The 22,145-nt window shown below is 36.3% G+C and overlaps 2 protein-coding genes across 5 annotated transcripts in view; one reads left to right on the forward strand and one right to left on the reverse strand.

The window, feature by feature from the left end:
• Nucleotides 1-357: 357 nt before the first annotated feature.
• On the reverse strand, nucleotides 358-4,226 carry JRKL (JRK like). The gene has a single exon (XM_032360172.1). It carries the CDS (start codon nucleotides 3,534-3,536, stop codon nucleotides 1,962-1,964), a length of 1,575 nt encoding a protein of 524 aa, XP_032216063.1. The 5' UTR covers nucleotides 3,537-4,226; the 3' UTR covers nucleotides 358-1,961.
• Nucleotides 4,227-4,247: 21 nt separating this feature from the next.
• Nucleotides 4,248-22,145, forward strand: part of CCDC82 (coiled-coil domain containing 82) — a 31,519-nt gene continuing 13,621 nt past the window's right edge. For 2 of the 4 annotated variants that reach the window (XM_032360173.1, XM_032360177.1), the window contains exons 1-3: nucleotides 4,248-4,341; nucleotides 9,165-9,898; nucleotides 10,366-10,570. In XM_032360173.1, coding sequence (XP_032216064.1) covers nucleotides 9,179-9,898; nucleotides 10,366-10,570 — 925 coding nt within the window. In that variant the 5' untranslated portion in view covers nucleotides 4,248-4,341; nucleotides 9,165-9,178. Of the gene's footprint in view, nucleotides 4,342-4,636; nucleotides 4,824-6,570; nucleotides 6,655-9,164; nucleotides 9,899-10,365; nucleotides 10,571-22,145 lie in introns of those variants that run through there. The other 2 variants (XM_032360175.1, XM_032360176.1) reach the window with 2 other exon arrangements.

The following is a 22,145-nucleotide window of genomic DNA, read 5'->3' on the forward strand; positions in this document are numbered from 1 at the left end:
ATTATATAAGTATATTGCTTAGAACATAACATGGCATTCAGTAATTGGCAGCTTTTATATTTATTCTCCTGCTTAAGGATAAAAGGGACCAAAACAGAACTGTAGCCTACCAGTACTGGCAGCTTTTAGAAAAGAGCAAATAGCTATAAATCTAAAAAAAACAAGAGCAGTCTCTCAGAGGCTAGAGAAAAAGTCACAAGATTCACACTCAATGCCACAAAGCAGTGAACCTTTTACTAGATATTAATATTTAAAACCACACAGCTTAACAGTAATGTTAATTTTACCACTAGGTGGCAATGATACAGCTGAATTTCACTGACAAGATTAATTTTAAAAATTGAGCAAATCCAGACAGAAATTCCAAGAAGCTTTTATACATTTTCATATTAGAAAAATGAAAAATTCTTTTATATACAATTAAATTTATAGTAGGATGTATAATTATCTGATTCAATAGATATGTTAATTTGAGGCTTTTTCCTCTGTGCACTGAGGCAATTCATGCAATAACTTTTAAACAGTTCTCATCACAGAAGTCTTTAAAAAAAAAGTGGACATACATCATGAAGATAACAGAAATTAGGGAAAGCTTAAAGTCTCTTTAAAGTCTTAGAATTCTAAGAAAGGCACTATAAATATAAAATGCAAAATATTTCAGTGAAAAAGTGAAACCTTTAAAAAAATGACCGACAGCATTTTTTAAGGGCCAAAACATGAAATAATATGGAGACTGACATCACTTTTAAATCATAAATTAAATCAATATTCACATAGGTAAAATCTTTTCAATGTGTTAAATAAACATATTAAATTTCCTAAGCAAATTTATCAAAATTCTGACTTAAGCAGATTCTAGAAGAATACCTTTTTACAAGTGTCAAAAGAGTAAATGATGAAATTCCTTAGAAACTGGCACTTTCCATAATTATTTCTGCTTTCTTCATAAAACAGGTCACAACCTATGGCTTGTTAAAAATAATAACTTTATTCTTTTCATTTTTTTCTTTTCATGTCAAATAAAAGAAGGTATGATAAACTTTTTCAAACTATAGACATTTCCAAGTACACAGTAAAAAAAAAGTAACTTTAAATTCCCAAGATTCTTCCCCACATATAAGGTAGGAGCTCATATTATCACATGTAACATTACCAAACCCATACTATAATTATGAATAAATAATTACCCAACTCATAAGACCCAATTAAAACAAGCCTATGTATTCCCCTTGTATAAATAACCTACAGTTTCTCAAATTTTCAACTCAGTTTTCTACGAATGGATAGATCAGAATCTTTTATGTATCAGCTTTCAGTTTTCTTACTAATTTAATAATCACTTCCTATATATTTATTTCCAGAAAAATCTCCCCCTCTTGCCACCTAAACAAATAAGAGAACATAAGTATGATTTCTAAGTTATTTTTATAATTCATAGATCAGTTTCCTCATTATTGGACTTCACTTTTAATTATTGCAGATCACCCTGAAATCTAAAAGATAGATATTTCTCATTCTGTCAGTGTATACAGATACACAAAACATAACCATTTATGATGTTAATATAAGAAAAGATTACCATGGCAGCTCTCATAAAACCAAACAACAGATTTCAGGAAAGTGCACAATCTGTTCACCGTATCTGTAATTTTCTTCTTTTTTTTTTTTTAGAAAGTTTAGGGAATGCCACTGTAATAGAAGGGATAATTGCAGATCTACAAAAATGAATGCATGTGTATAGGTAATTTATACAGAATCGGCTTCCAATTATCTGCACAAATGAAAAAGAAGACAGAGATGATGCAAAGCACATAATCCTTGAACTACTTCAGACACATTTTTGTATCTACATTTCATAGGGCTGTTGACTGAGAATTGAGAACACAAAGAAAATTAAGCCACACTGCAGAGGTTAAGAGTTACAAACACAATTATTGAAACAATGTGACAATGAAATGCCATTATTGACTTGAGGTTGTCATCTTCTGTTTATTTCTGATGGTGGCTCGAAGTTTACGGATCACCAGTTTATCAGGCAGAATCATATCACCTTGTTGTTCTAGATAATCCAACAAATTTTCAGTCCATTGGAGAGCAGCTGCATGATTAATATGTTTCTCTGGAATCAGTTCTATTTCCTCCTCCTCATTTTCACTAGATTCGTCTGTCTGGCCTTGCGCTCTTCTGATGATTTCACTGTCAGTTAACACTTCATAGCCTGGCTCAGTACTGTCCACTTCAAGCCATTTTTCGATGTTCTCAGTAGTCACATTTTCCAGTCCTTTGGTATGCTGTAAAATGGTGGCCACAGTAGCCACAGAAACATCTTCTTCATCAAAGTCCAAGCCTTCTTTCTCCTCTATGGTAGGAAGAATCTTCTTCCATGCTCTGCTAATGGTAATTGGCTTTACTAAATTCCATGCCATTGCTATTTCATAAAGTGCATCTAGCAGAGTTAGCTTCTTCCAGAACGATTTCAGGTCATTACCCTCTTCCAAGTTGTTCTGAAGAAGACCTGCACGATAATTTCTCTTCATTGTTGCTATGACTCCCTGATCTGAGGGCTGGATCAATGAAGCCACATTAGGTGGTAAATATTTAGCAAATATTTGGCCATCATCTGACCTAAGGACGTTTTCATTTGGATGTGTTGGTGAATTATCCAACAAGAGCACAGCCTTTTCCTGTAGGCCTTTAGATCTTAAGTATTCTCGAACCTGTGGCACAAAGATCTTATCGAACCACTGTCGGAAAATGGAAAGATCCATCCATGCACCTTTTTGGCTGAAATAAGAGACTGGCAGGTTTGAGGTGTCAGTTGACTTGAAGGAGCGAGGCTTCTTTGCTTTCCCCACAACACAAAGTTTCAGTTTGTGTAGACCTGTTGCATTGGCACAACACATGATAGTGACTCTTTCTTCAATTGACTTGTGCCCAGAGACAGTGCATTTACCTTTGATCCCAGAAGTCCTGGAAGGCAGGCATTTCCAAAAGAGTCCAGTTTCATCTGCATTGTAGATCTGTTCAGGCTGTAAATTCTCTCGTTCAATAAAGTCTCGAAAGTTGTTACAAAAATCTTCCACAGCAGTCTCATCTCCATTTAATCTTTCGTTTCTAATATTAATCTCTCTAATGCTGTGCCGCTGCTTAAAACGAGTTAACCAACCAGCAGAGGGGTTAAAATCACCATCCATTCCCAAAGCATAAAAGAAGAATTCTGCCCTTTTTGCACAAATCGGTCCAGATATGGGATTCCCTTTTGCCCTTTGCTGGTTGAACCATTCTAGCATTGCTTTGTCCAGTTCCTCATACATGGATGGTTTCATAGATTTCCTCTTGGCCAGAAGACTTGTGGAATCAGAACTGCTTGCATAAGTTATAATTTTTTCCTTATTTTTTCTTATATCCCGAACTGTTGTCTCTCCAATTCCATAAATCACTGCCAGTTGTTTGGAAGAACCTCCGTCTTCTAGTTTTTTTATTATATCAAGCTTATCTTTAATAGTTAACACCACTCGCTTCCGTTTCCCTGACATGCTGAGGCTCTGGGACTCAGGGCCTCACCCCACACTCGCTCTGAAGCAATCTACCAAACCCTTCCTTCTTTCACACAGACTCGCTTTAACAGTCCTACTCACTCAGTCTTTTAGCCTTACCAGGAACCTGGGGGCCCTGACCCCGCCCCCGGATGTGCTTGGCCGGCAGAGACAGCAGAGGAAGATGAGAGGGGAAGAAGTTTGAGGGCACAGGCCTTTAACTCAGACGGGCAGCCGAGGAGGCCCCAAGCCACCGCGGATAATCCGGATTACAAACATTTGTTTTATTCCCCCCCGGGGCCGCGTTAAAGTCTATAACCCCATCGTGACCACAAACCTCCTTCACGCCCTGATGCAGGGTAAACGCCCGTCACTAGCCCCTGCCACACCCCAAACTTACTGCAGAGAGCGGAAGAACCAGGGAGTCGGGGACTAGCCCCCTTCCCCAAGGGAAAGGTTACGTTTGATTTCTTCCCCAGAAGCCAACCCCTTCCACCGCAAGCCACACTTCCCCGCGCTGGGCTTAGCCTGGACAATCCTCCCGGACCCTCACAGCCCGCCGAGCCCCTCTTCCCACCTCAACTGGAACCAGGACCCGCACCGCTCCCTGACTAACGCGCGGCGACCGCTCCTCCCCCAGCACACGCTCCCGGAAGATGCCCCCTCCCGCTGCCGGCTCCGCCCCTTGCTCCTCCCAGAGGCGGGACTTCCCCTAGTCCCCGGAAGGAGGAGGAGCGCCGCCGGTCGGCTGTGGGTACCTGGGGCGGAGGCAAAGGCGGAGGCAGAGGCGGAGGAGCTTTGAAAGGTGAGGGCGCGGGGCGGTGCGGGGGCAGCTCGGGGCGGGGACTCGCTCTCGCTCGGGCTGCTAATGGTTTATTAACAGAGCTGGGGAAGCCGCGCCTCCCGGCAGGCGGGAAAGAAAAATTCCCGCGGGCCCTCGGGGTGGGCGGGACGACACCCCTCAACGTCGTTCTCCGCTTGCCTTCCGCTGGGGCTGAGCTGCAGTGGGCTGGGTGCCAGTTTCCTGGGCGGTGGGGAAGTGGGCAGGACTGGTGGGGGGGAGCTCGAGTGGTGATCTCGAGGGTTTCTGGCCTTTCCAGACCCTTGTTGGTTTTCTGGGTGCGGAGCTCCTCTGAGCCCTGGGGGTTTGTGTCGTCCCTCGCACGTCATCGTGAAGCTCGGTCTAAGGGTCCGGTTTCCTAGCTACGGTGCCCCTCTTTCCCGGACGCAGAGTAGCGGACGGGCGGACGTGCTGCGCTGGGTACCTGCGTCCCGCCAAAGAGCCAGGTTTGTTCTCAGGAAAATGACTCTGGTGTTAATTCCCGAGGGGATCCTTCCTCTGCCACTCAACCCTGCTGGATTTAGAGAATCGCCTTCAGTGTTCAAGATTTTAATGAATACTGTAGTTGTCCCGGAAGCCAAGCTGGCAGGATGCACTCTCTGCGAAATTGTGGAGCTTGGTTCGCGATTCCAAGTGGGGCACATTGGCTTTCCTCTCTTTTTATGTTACCTTCCCATATTCTGTTTCTGTCATGTTGTGCTGTCCTGTTTCCTAGCAATGGAAGAACTGGGGTGAATTTATTCATAGCAATGTGAAAAGAACTTAAACACTGTAAGTCATGTATTATGCCGGCTTGTTTTGCTGTCCCCAGTGATTTCATCAGACTGTGAGCTCCTTGGGAGCAGAGACTGTGTCGTTGATTTCTTCTAGTAACGCCCACAGCTCTGAGCATGTGCTGGCACATAGTGTGTACATTCAATAACCATTTCTTTGATCAATTAAGGTTTACTCTCCAAACTATCATATAAAAGGAAACATCAGGGAGGGGTGTTGTTTTACAAATAGGAATGCACCCCTTCAGTCAAATAATGGCTGTGCTTCCACTGCCCTTCAAACTTTTAAAATGTAAACGGTCACCTGATAGGGCGAATGATTCCTAGAATGCATCTTTTCTTTAGGATGAGTTAACCTCAAAGTCTAAACTAAAGGGTATTTCTTCTGATGAGAAATTCAAGTGGCATCATCAAAGTACCTTTTAGTTATAGAGTTCCTGTGGGTGAGAGAGCAATATGGATTCTTACCTCTAACTTACCGTCTTTGGCAGACAGCATAGCTATGTATGTGCCTTCTATGTGATATCAACTATGAAGCACGAAGATGTGATAGTATTGATCGTCTTCATTTATTTAATGCTTTCTCTATGGAGTCTTTGTTTTTCTCTTTGCCTAAAGGTAAGGTATGATTAAAGAAGCCTGATTAAATTCTCACTTCAAGAAGTTGAGTGTATACTCAGCATATAAAGAAATTACATCCATTGCATGGATTTTTTTTTTTTTTTTGAGTGAATTCCAAAGACCAAGAGATGGCTTGTTCATCAACCTAGCTTCACCTTCTCATTTATCTCCTCAGGTTCAGTTCACTCACCCTTTCCTTCTGTCATCATTCTTCCCTCCCCAGCTAACATAGTAAAAGTATTCACAATTTTAAAAGAGGAGTCAACCATATTTAAATTATGTTCATTTTCAATGACAGAAATTTTGATGCTATTGATAAAATAGCAGTTTTGAAATATGAAGAGAGAACTGGAAATTTGGCAGTTGGACATATGAAACTTGGTTTATTTTATTTAAACAAAATTTGCTTTTTCAAATATTCAGTACTGCAGTTCCCAAATAAAATTTTTTTTTTTCTCTCACCAGAGACTGCCTTTTTTGAAATTTTTACTTTTGGTCTCAATGGGGAATCCTTAAATTTTGTGATCAGTGTCATCAATAAGATGGTAGAGGGAAGTCTCAAATTTTCATCTCTTTTGCACATTCTTTTCTTACCTATTGGATGGACAATTTCCAGAAGTGTCTGGCCCAACTCATGTGCACTGAAATTGTTACATAATTTTTTTTTAAAAGCATGTTTGTAAACTAAACTATTTTGATGATTATTTTATGAAACTAAAGTTTAGCATGAATGAAAGATAAAATATTGACTTTTTAGAGGCATGTTTTTTACTACCTTGTATAAATATAATATTGGCAGCAGTCATTGTGTAGGACTGGACGGGGAATCAGGAGACCTGGTTTCTAATCCCTGCTCTGTCACTAACAAGCTGTGTGATCTTCGGTAAGTCATTTAAACTTTATGTCGTTGGCTTTGGTACTTATAAATGAAGGTAGAGAGTATCCTCCTTCTAGGATCATTGTCAGGATTTAAAAACAGATAGGAAAATGTAGTGAAAAATTCTGTACATACAGGATTTTTAATAGCTTAACCATGTGCAGTGGTTGGTATTTTTATAGTGTCACATTCTTACTCATTCTACCATTGTTACAGGAGTCACCTATTGATATAAATAACTGTGTTTTGACATGGTATAGCTATGTGAGATAGTGATCTAGTGTACATGAATTTGAGTACTAATAAAATCATCTTTCATTTAATGTTCCTAATGTTCACACTTGCCTTAGTGTATCTACTGAAGTCATATTTGTCATTTGTTTTCATAAATGTTTTTTCACTATTTCTCCCAATTCAGACAGACTCATTAGGAAGACATTACAGTATAAGGCACATGCACAGTTTGTGCAAATTTAACTGTGCTCAAAAAGTACTTGTACTATATGGCTTCACAATATAAACTGCCTAGTTTATCTGGTGCTTAATTTAAAACAAAACAAAACAAAAAACAACAGTAATCTATTTAAAACCTGAAGAAGAAATTGGGTGGACCTACTGTGAAGCAGTATGATTCATAAAGAACTTACTTTAAAGAGTAATACAGAGATTTTTTTAAAGGTAACTTTGACCACAATTCTCATCTTTGCTGATTTTAATATAAACCTTCTGTAATATGCAATCCAAGTGTAATTTCAAGTAACAGAATACTTTGTTGACTAGGATTTGTTAGATTGCTATTATAGTGCTCAGTAGATCTCCTAGCAATTACTGTCATAAGGTCACACTTCAGCCAACACTATAAAGAAAATTTCTTGTATATAATCTTAGCAACCATTATTCTATCATTGTAGAAACTGTCATATTGCTTTTAAACATAACAGAATTTGTACATTTAAATGAAGGGTGTATTTCCCACTCCCACCTACCCAAAAAAGGAATTATCTTGGAAAGCTATAAACTTGATTCAGTGATACTGCCATTGCTCAAAAAAATTTGGCATTTTATTTTTGTATTACCTTCACAGTTATAGCACATTTAAAAAATACCTGTAATGGTAATTAATATTCATCTTTTGAAATTAGATTTCATTTTTAGAAGCTGCTAACAGTTCCTAAACTAAGACAAGTCAATAATATAAGTATTTAAACCACTCTTTGGGATAAAAAAAAAATGGAGTGGAGTTATTTTCATATTTTATGTATTTTTTAATACTATGTTTTATAGAAAATGTCCAAGAATATTCTGTGCCATGGTGCAAATATCAGAATAATTAGCCTCATAAGGTGATTTCTTTGAAGGAGATAGCACTCAATAGAATATATAAGTTCTTATACATATATTATGAGCACGTGTGCTGGGTCGCCCCCCCGGGACCTGGCCGGGCATTATGATCATATGTTTGTATTTCTTAGCAACTACAAAAGACATGTTACTGTTCTTCTGGTTATCTTACTTGTCTCTAATTGTTCCTTGTTATATACCTGTGATAATTTTAATGGAGGTCGGCCTTTTCTGAATCAGACACTTAGCAGTATTTGTTTTCCTTCCCAATATCATACTCCACTTCACCATGAAACTTTTTTTCACCCAATTTTGGATTGTTAATAAGTTTTCTGTTGGATTTTATCTTTTACTTTGAGTGGTTTGAAGCCATTGCCGTTTTTACTAAGATATATAGAAGCTGCAGTTTTACTGAATAGGTGATCTCTTAATTTTGCAATGCTATCTTTTGTCAGCTACTACTTTATAACTTTCTTCATATAAATTGATCCTTTGTGTTACAATTCATATCATTTCTCCGTTCAGGATACTTTGCCTAAGGATGAATGATTATGGTAATCCCACCTTATTTTTCTATACTTATCTCTTTTTTTCCAGCATAAAGCCTTTCTTCACACTTTTTTGGTCACACTTAATTACTTAACATACCATGTTCTCTCTCAGTGCAACAGCTTGACCTTACCATTTTTACCTGCCTGAAATCCTTTTGTCTGTCGTTGTTTTTGTTGAAATAGAGCCAGCCCTTTAGAATTCTATCAGATCATATCTGTTCAATCAAATCTTCAGTGAAGCAGTTGCTATACTGTTCTTCCTGCATCTTTATAATTTTATTGCAGTTATTTTTATCTCTTATTTTGTACTGTTTTTCTTAAGATATGCTTATGTGTTCTACCCATGGATAATAATCTGGAGAACAACAGGACCATTATTTTTCTATGTATTTCTTTCAGCACAAAATATAGCATAATTCAGAATAAGTTCATGCAATTGTTTCGTAAATGTTCAGTGAATTATTTGTTGAATAACTATTCTGCCATCTTCACTCAGATATTTTATGTGATTTTTTAACTTTACGAACCATTTTATAACACCAAATAAATATAGTTTGTACCATAAATACATTCTTTTTGAAATCTGGTTATCATTACTATATTCCTAATAACTTTATTTTGTAGAAGCTTAAGTGAAAATGGTACATGTTAGAAGACACGAAACAAGGAAAAATTCTAAAACTCAAGAGCGTGAGCAGAAATCTCGGGTTGATTGGAGGCGGACTAAAAGAAGTAGCATCTCACAGTTATTTGATAGTGACGAAGAGCTTGACAGTGATGAAGAGTTTGACAGCGACAAAGAGCTTGACAGTGATGAAGAGCTTGACAGTGATGAAGATCATGATGGTAACAAGGGGTTTGATAGTAATAAAAAGCTGGAAAATGAAAGAGAACTTAGATTAATTAATGTTGAAAGTGATGGTAGTAATTGTGAGCATCTCGTGAACACTGGCAACAGTTCAACATATGAAGAAGAAAAGAATAAAAACAAACATAGAAATACTGACTTACTAGATCATGAAAAGCATTCAAATCAAGAGGAGGAGGATCTCAACACACACCCCGGACAAATACTAGAAGAGGACTTAGACGAAGAACATATCAAACGAGGGAAGAGAAAAAGGATCTCCTCTGTTATGTATGACAGTGATGAGAGTGATGATAGTGATATCCTAGTTAGAAAAATAGGTGTTAAGCGTCCACGTAGAGTGGTTGAAGATGAATGTTCTTCAGTCGAGATGGAACAAAAAAAGCCTGAAAAAACTTTAGCTGCAAGAAAGAGAGAACAACTCCAGAAACTGAAAGAACTCTCAAAACAAAGATCTCGTCAGAGACGCAATAGTAGTAGAGATTTTGAGGTGTGTTATATTTTATTGGTTTTGTTACTGTTCTTAAATTTTTCCTTAAAGTATTTAATTTTTATAAAAAAGTGTTGAGTCTGTTCTATTTCTCAATTCTTGAATTTAATTTTTCAATCAAGTATCCTTCAACATGTTTTCACTGTTGTGTCTAATATATTGTTTTACCATGAGCCTCAGTTTATCACTCTTTTAAAATTGAAAGACTGTCTAATATGGTCTTTCTCTTTTTAACTTATAATCTTAAATATCCACTTTAAACATTTTATATCATTTACCAAGGTATATCATCTTCTTCCTAATCCAAAAAGTTCAACATTTAATACAATACTTTCTTTTAATCTTACAATATGAAGTTAATTTCCATGGATCATTGTTTTGATTTCAGATTTAATCTTTTAATTTCATATCCATATGTATAATTTAAAGGTACAAATTTACTGAAGGATATGTTTTAATTTAATTAGGACTCTGAAAAGGAATCCTGCCCAAGCAGTGATGAAAATGATGATGATGAGGAGGAAGATGATTATGAATATGATGAAGATGGAGATGATTATATTATTGATGACTTTGTAGTTCAAGATGAGGAGGGTGATGAAGAGAGTAAAAGCCAGCGAGGAGAAAAATTGACTACATCACAACTGAAATTAGTAAAACAGAATTCTCTTTGTAAGTCAATATCAAGAAAATGTTTTACGACTTGCTCTAATCATGACATTATATCAAATATCAAATCAGCCTTTTACTGTCATGTTCTAAGTCACTGATTAGAAACTATGTTTTTATTTTTAGGTAATTTTGTCACTCTGAGTAGTCTGTTCTAGTATTCTAGTTAGTTTCAGGAACCCTTTATACTCAAAAGTTATTGAGGACCCCAAAGAGCTTTTGTTTTTATGGGTTATATCTAAGAACATTTATCACTGTAGAAATACAAAACAGAGAAATTTAAAATACATTTATTAACTAAGACTTAAACTAACATTAATAAGCTTGTTACTTGTTAACATAAGTAACATTTTTATTAAAAAATAAGAATGGCATTGTTTTACATTTTAAAATAGTTGTATTTAATATATAACTTAATAGAAGGCAGCTAGGTTCTGATACCTGCTTTTGCATTCAGTATATTTTGATGTTGTACTTGAAGTAAATGAGAACAGTTTTACTTTACACAGATAGGTAGCTGGAAAAATGAAAAAGATTTTAAAAGTATCTTCAAAATAATGTGGGTATTCTTTTTGTCGCTGCACCACAATTCAAGTGATTGTCTCTGAAAGTTAGTTGCAGTATGGAATCGGAAACCATACAAATGAGTTTTTAGTACTTACTTACATTGCATTCCATTAATTTGTCTTGCAGTTTGAGTGGATCTTTTACCTATATATGACTTTGTAACATCATGCTTTAGTCATTTGGAAAATACTGGTTCACTGGGTTATGTAGATCTTCCAAATGTTGACACATTTCTTTATATAATATTTTCAAAATCACATTTGTTGATTTTTACCCCCAATCTAAAAAAAATTTTTTTTTAGGTATGGGGAAGCTGTCAAGCTCACAGTAGTAGCAGAAACAAGTTTTCTAAAATTCTGATTTCTACTTAAAAATCTGGTTTTTTAATCTTTTTTTTTATCTGCTTTTAATTTTTTTTTTAATCTTTGGCAAGAGATACTGTGAGTTCTTGAAATCACAGGTTTCCTTTGCTCTTTTTTGAGAAAATTGACAAATACATGCATATCCATTGTTTGTCAGTCTTTCTTTTTATCTTCCTTCCTTCCTTCCTCCCTCCCTCTTTCTGTTTTTCTTGCTTGCTTGCTTGCTTTTTTTCTTTCTCTTTACATAAGTAGGTAAACTCTGCACCCAATGTGGCACTTGAACTCACAACTCTGAGATCATGAGTCACATGCTTGTGTGCCTGAGTGGCACAGTTGGTTAAGTATCCTGAGTCTTGGTTTCTCAGCTCAGTTAGTGATCTCAGGGTCCTGAGATTGAGCTCTACTTTGGGGTCTGCCCTCAGCACAGAGTCCACTTCAGATTCTCTTTCCCTCCTGTTCCTGCTCTCTCTCTCTCTTTTTCTCTCTAAAATAAATAATTAAAAAAAAAAAAAAAAGTTGCATGCTCTACCAACTGAGCCAGCCAGGTGCCCCTATCAGTTGTTCTTTCAAGTAAACGTGGTATCTCATGATAAATGAGGCTTTGTCAGCTCCCAACTCACTATTTACTCAAAGTATGATTGGTCATACTATGATGCAACCTAGGTACTTTATGCATATTTCTAATTTCATCTCATTGAATACTAAAAGGATGTATGTTCAGGATTTAATAAAATTATTATTTTTTACTACTTCATCAAGGACATTCTTAGTGAAAGTAGCTTTTTACTGAATATATAACAATGATGACTACAGTGATTACTAGTGGTTGGTGCCACTGCCATGATTCATGTTATCCAGCTGCCTTACCTATAGTTACTTTTTGTACCAACATTGGAAATGTCAACATGGTAAGAACAGCATGATTATCACAGTGTTACTATTTTGACCTCATAGATCCCCTTGAATGAACTTGGGGACTTATAGGTGTCTACAGACCACAGTTTGAGACCCTGACATTTTGGGATATCTTAAGATATGTATTATTTTTCTAATCCCTATAATTGTGTACAAATTCAAAGATTGTTTTTATGATGTTTTACAGCTCTGGTAGATATAGGCTATTAAGTGAATACATTGTTTTAATTTTTTTCTTCAAGAATGGATTCTTCCCAGTTTTTTAAATGACCGTATTTACTAAAATTATGTGTAACATGGTTCAATGTCAATCTCATGATTTATAATAAAATAGTAGATTAAGGTATGAATTAAATTTCAAGAAATTTATCAGATATAGAGATGTCATTGATAAGCATCTATATTTCAAAAGTCAGTGACTACGTTCCTTATTTCATTTGTTTCCCTGCCACCTAGACACAGAAATTTTAGGGAAACTCAATTAGGACATATCCCATCATTCTGGTTATAATATCTAGAATGTGATAGAACATTTTCTCAGTAATACCTACTCATGCCTATTCGTGCTAATTAATGAAAATTAAAGTTCATTACTTCTCTATCCTACATCTCTATGCTTACTTTTGTTTTTTTTAAGGGACAATTTTAGTTTTACTAAAGAGTAGAAAGTACAGAGAGTTCGTACATAACCCCTCTCACACACAGTTTCCCTATAATTAACATTTTGCATTAGTTTGGTACATATGGTAAAACTGATGAGCCAATATTGATAAAGTATTAGCTACTGTTCATATTTTATCTCAGGGCTCACTGTGTTGTACATTCTGTGGGTTTTGACAAATATATAATGTTCCATCATTACAATATCATACAGAATAGTTTCACTGTCCTCAGATCCTCCTGTGCTCTACCTATTCATTTCTCCCACCCTCCACTGAACTCCAGGGCAACTACTGATCTTTTTAATGTCTCCACAGTTTACCCTTGATAGAATGTTTTATAGCTGGAATTACACAGCATGTAGCATTTTCAGACTAAACTTTTTCGCTTATAACATGCATTTAAGTTTCTACCATGTCTAAATGTGGCATGATAGATTATTTCTTTTTATCACTGAAAAAAAATTTCATTGTATGGTTGTACCACAATTTGTTTATTCATTCACCTGCTGAAGGACATGTTGGGTGCTTCCAAATTTTGGCAATTATGAATAAAGCTGCTATAAATATTTGTACGCAGATTTTCTATGGATACAAGTTTTCAGCTCATTTGGGTAAATACCAAGGAACTCTATGCTTACTTCTACTTTTGAGCGTCTCTGCCTGAGAGAGAGAAGAATCTTTTCTTATGCAATACATTTTACCTTGTGTGTTTGTAATTACAACTAATTCTGGCCTTATCCTTACAAGTTGTCTTTTCTCAGCTTGTAACCATATTCATGCCTTTACTCCCTTGAGTTGTATGTTTCATTAACCACTATTTAAAATTGTATCCTTTGTTCCAGTTTCCCATTACCTCTACAAAGCATTTATTGGGCTCTTGCACCATCAATCCAGTGAAATTTTCTCACTAAAGTTAGTGATTACTTCCTAGTTGCCAAAATGCTTTCCAGTTCTTATTAATGTGGTATTGTTAATGTGCTTTGCCACAAGCAATTGATCACTCTCCCTTTTAGAAAGTTCTCTTTTTAGCTTCCATGGTACCATCTTGTCTTCCCCTTTATAATACTGCTTTCCTTTTTTTCCACTTGCCATGTAAATATTAATGTTTCTAAAGGTCATCTTCAAACTCCCTTGCTTGTGTTTCAGGCAGTCTTCTCTTCCCCATAACTTTAGCCCAGTGCATGGACAAAAATTGCCAAACTTTTATTTCCAGCACAGGTTTTCTCCAAAGCCTAAGTCATAATTTTTCATCTTATTGAACATTTTCATCAGGTTATCTTTCAGACACCTCAGACGCATTATGTGTAAAACTAAATTATTGAGCATTAACATAAAGGAGCTTTGGGGTGGTGTAGAACTATTGTTTTTTTGTTTGTTTGTTTCTTTGGTTTGTTTTTTTTGTTGTTGTTGTTGTCATGGTGGTTACAGAACTTATGCATTAGCCCTAGAATTGTACACTAAAAAGAGTGAAATTTATGGTATGTGGAAAAAAAACTCAATAAAAAGGACCAAATAAATGGGCATTCCCACTTCCAAAAAATAATCTCAATGGTTAATCCACTTCAGTTCTTTTTGCATTTTTCACACCATTTAAAGTTGATAATAATATATTGGATTATGTATAGGAACTCATTGTTAGTTGGATGGATGGGTGATTAAGTTAAATGTATTGGCTAAAGGCTCTTGGATCTATACTTCAAGACAGAGAAATGTTAGATGTGATTAGACTTCTTAAAACATCAGAGGAAAACAACCCCACACATTTTAGAGTGATACTGTATGACTTGTTTTTAATACTTATCAATATTTATGCCATTTATGAAATAATAAATATAATTAAGTATAGGCAGTTTCCAGTTCATCAGGGATTATGTTCTAAAAGTCACTGAGGGTAATTCTTATACTTTAAAAATATATTTTCTCATTAAATTAATAACCTATGTGATGAATAGTAAACATTACACTATTGCTGGGTTAGGCTATAATTAGGCTAATATTCCCAGATTCATTCTCTTCCCAATCTCTATAAGAACACTGACAACATATGATCACAATTTTGGAGAAACATTGCTAATTCCAAATTCACTTCTCATGTGAGAATCAATGAGTGGCCAATTCAATTTTACCTTTTTGAAGAGAACAGTTCTACTAATAGGAAGACATTTTATCACTTACTCATCTGCCATTTGGCTCTGAGAGATGTATCTGTAACACCTCAGAATAGCTTCCTCTTCCACTATACCTTTGAAGAAGTTCAAGACAATCATGGTCTTTTTTCTTTCTCATAAATCCCTGTATTTCTCTAAATTTATTTTCAGACTGTAGCTCCCTGAAAAGATATGATAAAAAGTAGAGGGATAGACTAGCAGTGGTCCACTGTATTCTAGACCTATAATGTTCACATGCTAATAATATTATATACAGATAGATAGGAATAACCTCCAGATTTGTGGATACTGAAGATTATATTGTTTTTCCAGTACTCTATCATATGTTCAAAGTGAAAGAGAAGGAAATATAGACAGAAGAGTACATCTACTAGTAGAAGTAAACTTCTACTAGTGCCTTACTAGATAAATACTTGCTAGCATGCTGGAAATTAGACTAAAAGCAAACATGAACTTAGTCTCCACCTAGCAGTTAAAGAGAATAATTCTATCAACATAACACAGAGTGTGCCTAACAGTCTTGCAACCATTTACATTAAATATTAAATTCTAGAATTTTCCCCTTTTTGTAGGATGAATAAAAAGTGCCAATGAAATCATATTGTAGCACAAGGGAAAGGTAAGGTAACATTGCCCTGAAGACTTAGGAAGAAAATGCCTGTGAAAACTGTTTCATTAAAGGAAACAGAAGAAAATTGTATAAAGCATTTGCTTTACAATCTGTGAAAAGGAAATAGGAAGTTGTAAGGAGAGAACAACTTGAGGGGAAATAGAGCTACCTAAGATAAGGATAAGTTGCTAGAAAAATTAAAAATATAAAGTCAGAAATGAAATCTATACTGAAAGATATAAACAACAAAATTAACAGTACAGAAAATCTCATCAGTGATACATAGGTTAAACCCAAGAAGTACTTCAAGCATAGAGAAAATAAAAACAGTTCCAAAGGAGAAGATAATACATAAGGGAATAGAAATGATCCTATTTCACAAATTTCAGGCGAGAAAATACAGAACAAATGAAAATCTAAAGGAAGAAAATTCTATAGTGTTAGTGGGAAATGTAAAAAGATTTGAATGCACTAAGAGACATAGCATGTTTTTGGAACATGGGAAAACGTGAATTCAGAGGTGTGATAGAAGAAAATATTGTTGAGTTGCTGGACACATGTATTTATGCAAATTAAGGAGGCTTACATCCTAGTAAGTGAATGAAAATAGATTTGCAAATAGACATGAAGGAAATGCTTTCCTAATTACAAGAATGAAGAAAAAGTTATCTAGCCACCTTTTTTAGAATTATAAAAATGGTTTAATACAGGGGTGCCTGCCTGGCTGGCTCAGTCAGTTAGGTGGTCAACTCTTAATTTTGGCTCGGGTCATGATCTCAGGGTTTTGAGATTAAGCCCTGTGTCAGCCTCACACTCAGCATGGAGTCAGCCTGAGATAATCTCTCTCTCTCTCCCTCTGTCCTTCCCCCCCATTCACACTTATTCTATTTCTCTCAAATAAAATCTTTTTAAAAAATGGTTTAATATATTTCCATTAATATGTCAAAAGATAAAAAATCATGTCATAATTTTAATAGATATGATTAAATCTATTTCTATTTCTATCAAAAAGCATTTGATAAAATTCAATACCCATATTTAGTTTAAAAACAAAAATAACAAGGGTGCCTGGGTGGCTCAGTGGGTCAAGCCGCTGCCTTCGGCTCAGGTCATGATCTCAGGGTCCTGGGATCGAGTCCCACATCGGGCTCTCTGCTCAGCAGGGAGCCTGCTTCCTCCTCTCTCTCTCTCTGCCTGCTTCTCTGCCTACTTGTGATGTCTCTCTGTCAAATAAATAAAATAAAAAATCTTTAAAAAAAAAAAACAAAAATAACAAGTCTTAAAAGATTGGTAATATGAGTATTTGTCCTTTAAAAAACAAAGAATATTTAAAACAATATATACTGCTAATGAAGCACTAGAGATACAGGGATTCCTGGGGTAGCTCAGCCAATTGAGTGTCTGACTCTTGGTTTCAACTCAGGTCATGTTCTCAGGGGTCGTGGGATCAAGCCCCATGTGAAGGCCTGTGTTGGTCTCTGGACTGAGCAAGGAGTCAGCTTGAAGATGCTTCGCCTCTGCCCCTCCCCCACTTGTGAACACACTCTCTCCCCCTCACTTTTTTTCTTTCTCTAAAATTAAATTTATTTTTAAAAAGAACAAGACAGGGGCACCTGGGTAGCTCAGTGGATTAAGCCTCTGCCTTCGGCTCAGGTCATGATCTCAGGGTCCTGGGATCGAGCCCTGTATTGGGTGCTCTGCTCAGCGGGAAGCCCCGCCCCCCGCCTGCCTCTCTGCCTACTTGTGATCTCTCTGTCTGTCAAATAAATAAATAAAATCTTAAAAAAAAAAAAAAAGACAAAAATTTTCTACTTTTTTCTAGATGTTTCGAAGAATATAATAAAAAAAAGTAAAAACTATTAACTAAACATAATACAATTCTCTCTCTAGCTTATGTGTATGTATGTACACACACACAACCTATAAGTTTCTGACTCATTTAACCAGGGATACAAAGTTAAGAAAAAGCATATGAATAGATTGAGAACAGAAGTTGAGACATCATACATTTCCATAGTTTTCTTAGTTCTTTTTTTTCCTGTTAAGAGTAGAGAAAGAACCCAACTTCTTGCTCTGTCTCTGCTTTCTTATACTACCTTCATACCTGCATTTCAAAAGAAAGTATACCAACACTCTATGTGTTTCTAAGAAAATATTTACATTCTCTTGGTTCTTGAAATAAACTTAGCACTAGCAAGACCACATCCTTCTCAGGGTTGGGGGAGAAAGCAGAGTCACTGCCCAGGAATTCTCAAACAGTGCCCCCTCTATCCAGCTCTGTGATGTGCTAGGAAGTTCATTTTCTGCACATATGTAAGAGAATCTGACTATTGGGAATTTGCAAAAGATCTCAGAAAGATGACCAGATTCACAATGAATATGTAAAATAGTTTTCTTTATGCTATCAATAATTATTTAGAAGATAAAATGGACAAGTCCATCTATAGTAGCAGACAAAATAAAGTTCCTAGGCCTAATCCTGGGAAGAAAAGCATGACTTTATAGGTACAACAATGAACTTTACTGTGAAATAGCAAAGAAAACATGAATGAAAGAGACACTCCATGTCCAGAAGTTTCTGGAAAGGTAAATAGTGCAAGAAATTATTTCTTTGGAAATTAACCTTTTGGGGGTGGGGGGGACCACAGGGAGAGGGAGAGAGAAAATCTTAAGCAGTCTCCATGCCCAGCTCATTCTGATGCTTGGCTCAGTCTCACAACCCTGAGATCACAACTTGAGCCGAAATCAAGAATCTGACACTTAACCAACTGAGTCATCCTGGAGCCTCTGAAATCAACTTTTTGATTCAACTTTGCAAAACAGTGCTAAAGCTCATTTGGGAAAAAATGTATGAGAATAAATAAAACTAGACAACAAACAGTAAATCAGAAGGACTTGCCCCACCAGATATAAAACGTTATCATAACATTTCTGTAAGTAAAGCAGTGTAATACTGGCATGAAAATGACAGGTGCACATTAAGATCATTAGGAAAGGTACATTAAGATCATTAAGAAAGTTACATGGTGCTGAAACAAAATCTTAGCATATATGATAAAAGATGCATGGAAAATAAACAATGTCTAAAGTACCCTATGACTGAGTATGAGGAAATTGACTACCTTGGAAAAATCAAGCTATGCATAAATACAAATATTATTGATTTTCTCCTGTATTCTTTAGCGGTTTTTTTAATGATCATAGAAGAAAAATTTAAATGATATTCCAAGGATGTTTCACAGAAGCTCATCCAATATAGGGATCTGAACACTAAAAAAAGCTCTGGAGGAGGTCTAACCTTTAATCCTGATTCTTCCTCTATCTAGTTGTTCTTAGGTAAGTTCTTTCATCACTGGGTCATTTCTGAAAATTCTAAAATGAGATATTCGAGGGGTTCCTGAATGGCTCGGTCAGTTAAGTATCTGACTCTTGATTTCTGTTCAGGTCATGATCTCAGGGTTGTGACATCACACCCCACATCGGGCTCCATGCTGAGTGTGGAGCTTAAGATTCTCTCTCTCTCTCGGGGCGCTTGGTGGCTCAGTGGGTTAAAGCCTCTGCCTTCGGCTCAGGTCATGACCCCGGGGTCCTGGGATCGAGCCCCGCATCGGGCTCTCTGCTTCAGCAAGGAGCCTGCTTCCCCTCTCTCTCTGCCTGCCTCTCTGCCTCCATGTGATCTCTGTCTGTCAAATAAATAAATAAATAAATAAATAAATAGATTCTCTCTCTCTCTCTCTCTCCCTCCAACCAGCAAGGAGCCTGCTTCCCCTCTCTCTCTGCCTGCTTCTCTGCCTCCTTGTGATCTCTGTCTGTCAAATAAATAATAAATAAATAAATAGATTCTCTCTCTCTCTCCCTCCAACCAGCAAGGAGCCTGCTTCCCCTCTCTCTCTGCCTGCCTCTCTGCCTCCTTGTGATCTCTGTCTGTCAAATAAATAAATAAATAAATTCTCTCCCTCCAACCACCCCTCTCGAAAAATAAAATAAAATAAAAAATGAAATGAGAGATTTGAATTATTTTCTCCATTTTCCCATCCAAGTCTTAAATTCTATGTTCTGAACTATGTTCTCAAACCTAACTACCATGCAGAACAACATCTACTTGGGGGACAGTAGCATGAAATCTGGAGTCACATTGTTTGGGTTCCAGCACTGATTTCAATACTTACTATCTGTGTGAACTTGGGGAAAATTTTCATCCTCTTTGTATTTATTTCTTCGCTAAAAATAAACTGAGGGTATTGATAGTACTTCATAGTCTTACATTGAGAAAGAAAGCAATGCATGTAAGTACATGAAACAATGCCTGGCATATACATGCTCAATAAAATATATTTTTCAATCTGAGATGCCAGGAACTTAATTCTCCACCATCCATCTATCCACTCAGGCCAAATCTGGATAGATAGCCCATCTATCCACTCAGGCCAGATCCACCAAATCTGAGGCCTTCCTGACTCTTTTGAAGGAGATTCTGATAGGCATTGGTAGGAGAGAGATTCTGTGGTAAGGCAAAAATTCTTCAGATGATTCTGATCCTCTGCCTTTTCCTTTTCCTCCCAATTCTAAAGAAATACCATCAAGGTCTTTAAAATGGAAAAACGGGCACCTGGGTGGCTCAGTGGATTAAAGCCTCTGCCTTTGGCTCAGGTCATGATTCCAGGGTCCTGAGATCGAGCCCTGCATCGAGCCCTGCATCGGGCTCTGTGCTCAGCAGGGAACCTGCTTCCCCCTCTCTCTGTCTCTGCCTGCCTTTCTGCCTACTTGTGATCTCTGTCTGCCAAATAAATAAAATCTTTTTATAAAATAAAATAAAATAGAACAACAGTTCTCAAACTCTACAACAGGTGAGTAAGGTTGAACATTAGCACATTCAAAGACTGATAAAATCAGTGTGATAAAAAAAATTGTATTTCAATTTATTTGATAGTTACACTTGGGAGCACAGGGGATGAATTTCATGCTTTATTCCCCTCAACATGTTTGTTAATATTCCCAGAACATTTTTACCTTAATATAGTTTGGGAAGTGCTAGAGAGTTTACATGCAGTTTAACACTCACAAATTAAAACATGTACCAATACTATATTATATCCAGAGGTTGATGAAAATCTAACCTAATCTAATCTAAATTGAATGCTAATTGAAGTATTATTTCATTTTCCAACTACATTCTACTGACTTAAAAAAAAAAACTCATGAATGGCTGTGATCAGTTCTTTTGTAATTTACTATTGACCATAGGCTCTCTAAAGTCTAAGGGCCATGGTACAAATTATCTGCTATTGGCTATTGTCATTTAATTTTATTACTGCTTTATTTTGGCCACATTAGTACTGTAATCACATGCTTTCTTTAAAAAAGATTGCATACTAAATATTTTTCCTGAAACTTAAAGAGTTATATAGCCTTTTTAGTAGAAAATATAAGGAAAAACATTTCATATTAAAATTCATCTTTGTTTTATTTCAGTGAAAGCAATATCAAAATTCACTCATAAATGCTAACATAGGTCTTATTTTGCTTAAATTTCTCACCAAGCATCATCCATTTTTCCTGAAATGCTCAGGTTGTCCCTAATATTTTTATAGGTGCCCAGGTCAGAGCAAATGTTCTGTGGTGACAATCTGGATCAAGGAAGAGGTTGTATTTGATAGAGAATATTTCTACAACCATAATAAACATTGACCCAAGAGCAATGGGAAATAGTAGGGACTTTCTCTCTTACTATTGCATGTCCCATCACAACAGATGATTCCACAGACTACAATGAGTTAGTGAGAAGGTAGTCTGATGTATTTGGTATGAGAAAGAGAAGACAGAACTTTTCTAAACTGATATGGCAAATCCTAAATCTGGAGCAGCAGAAAGGGAAATGGAATTTTTATAGCCATTGGGATTTTGGGTAGGGTAGTAATTTCTTGGGCAATTTCATATGTACCATGTTTCAGAGAGAAGGAAAGACAGGAGTATGAGGTACATATTGAACAATCTCATATAAAAGTGTTCTCTCTTGCTCTCTCACTGTAATTGTTAAGTTGATAATTAAACTTAAGTCTACAGGGATGATTTGAGGGTTTTTTTGCAACGTATCTCTTAATATTTTCTGAATAGTTTTCCCTTTATAAGTTTGGAAACTGAAGATTATTTGAAATAACAACTTGAAATTTTGGATTAGAAGCAAGTAAATCTGGAAAATGGATATTTGCTCAGTGACCAAGACAAGTCACCGAGGCAGCTATAAAATTAGGATAATGAAGTGACTGCTCCTGCTCATAGTATTAATTTCTTAGA

Source organism: Mustela erminea, chromosome 9, assembly GCF_009829155.1.
Source record: "Mustela erminea isolate mMusErm1 chromosome 9, mMusErm1.Pri, whole genome shotgun sequence".
NCBI classification, from domain to species: Eukaryota; Metazoa; Chordata; class Mammalia; order Carnivora; family Mustelidae; genus Mustela; species Mustela erminea.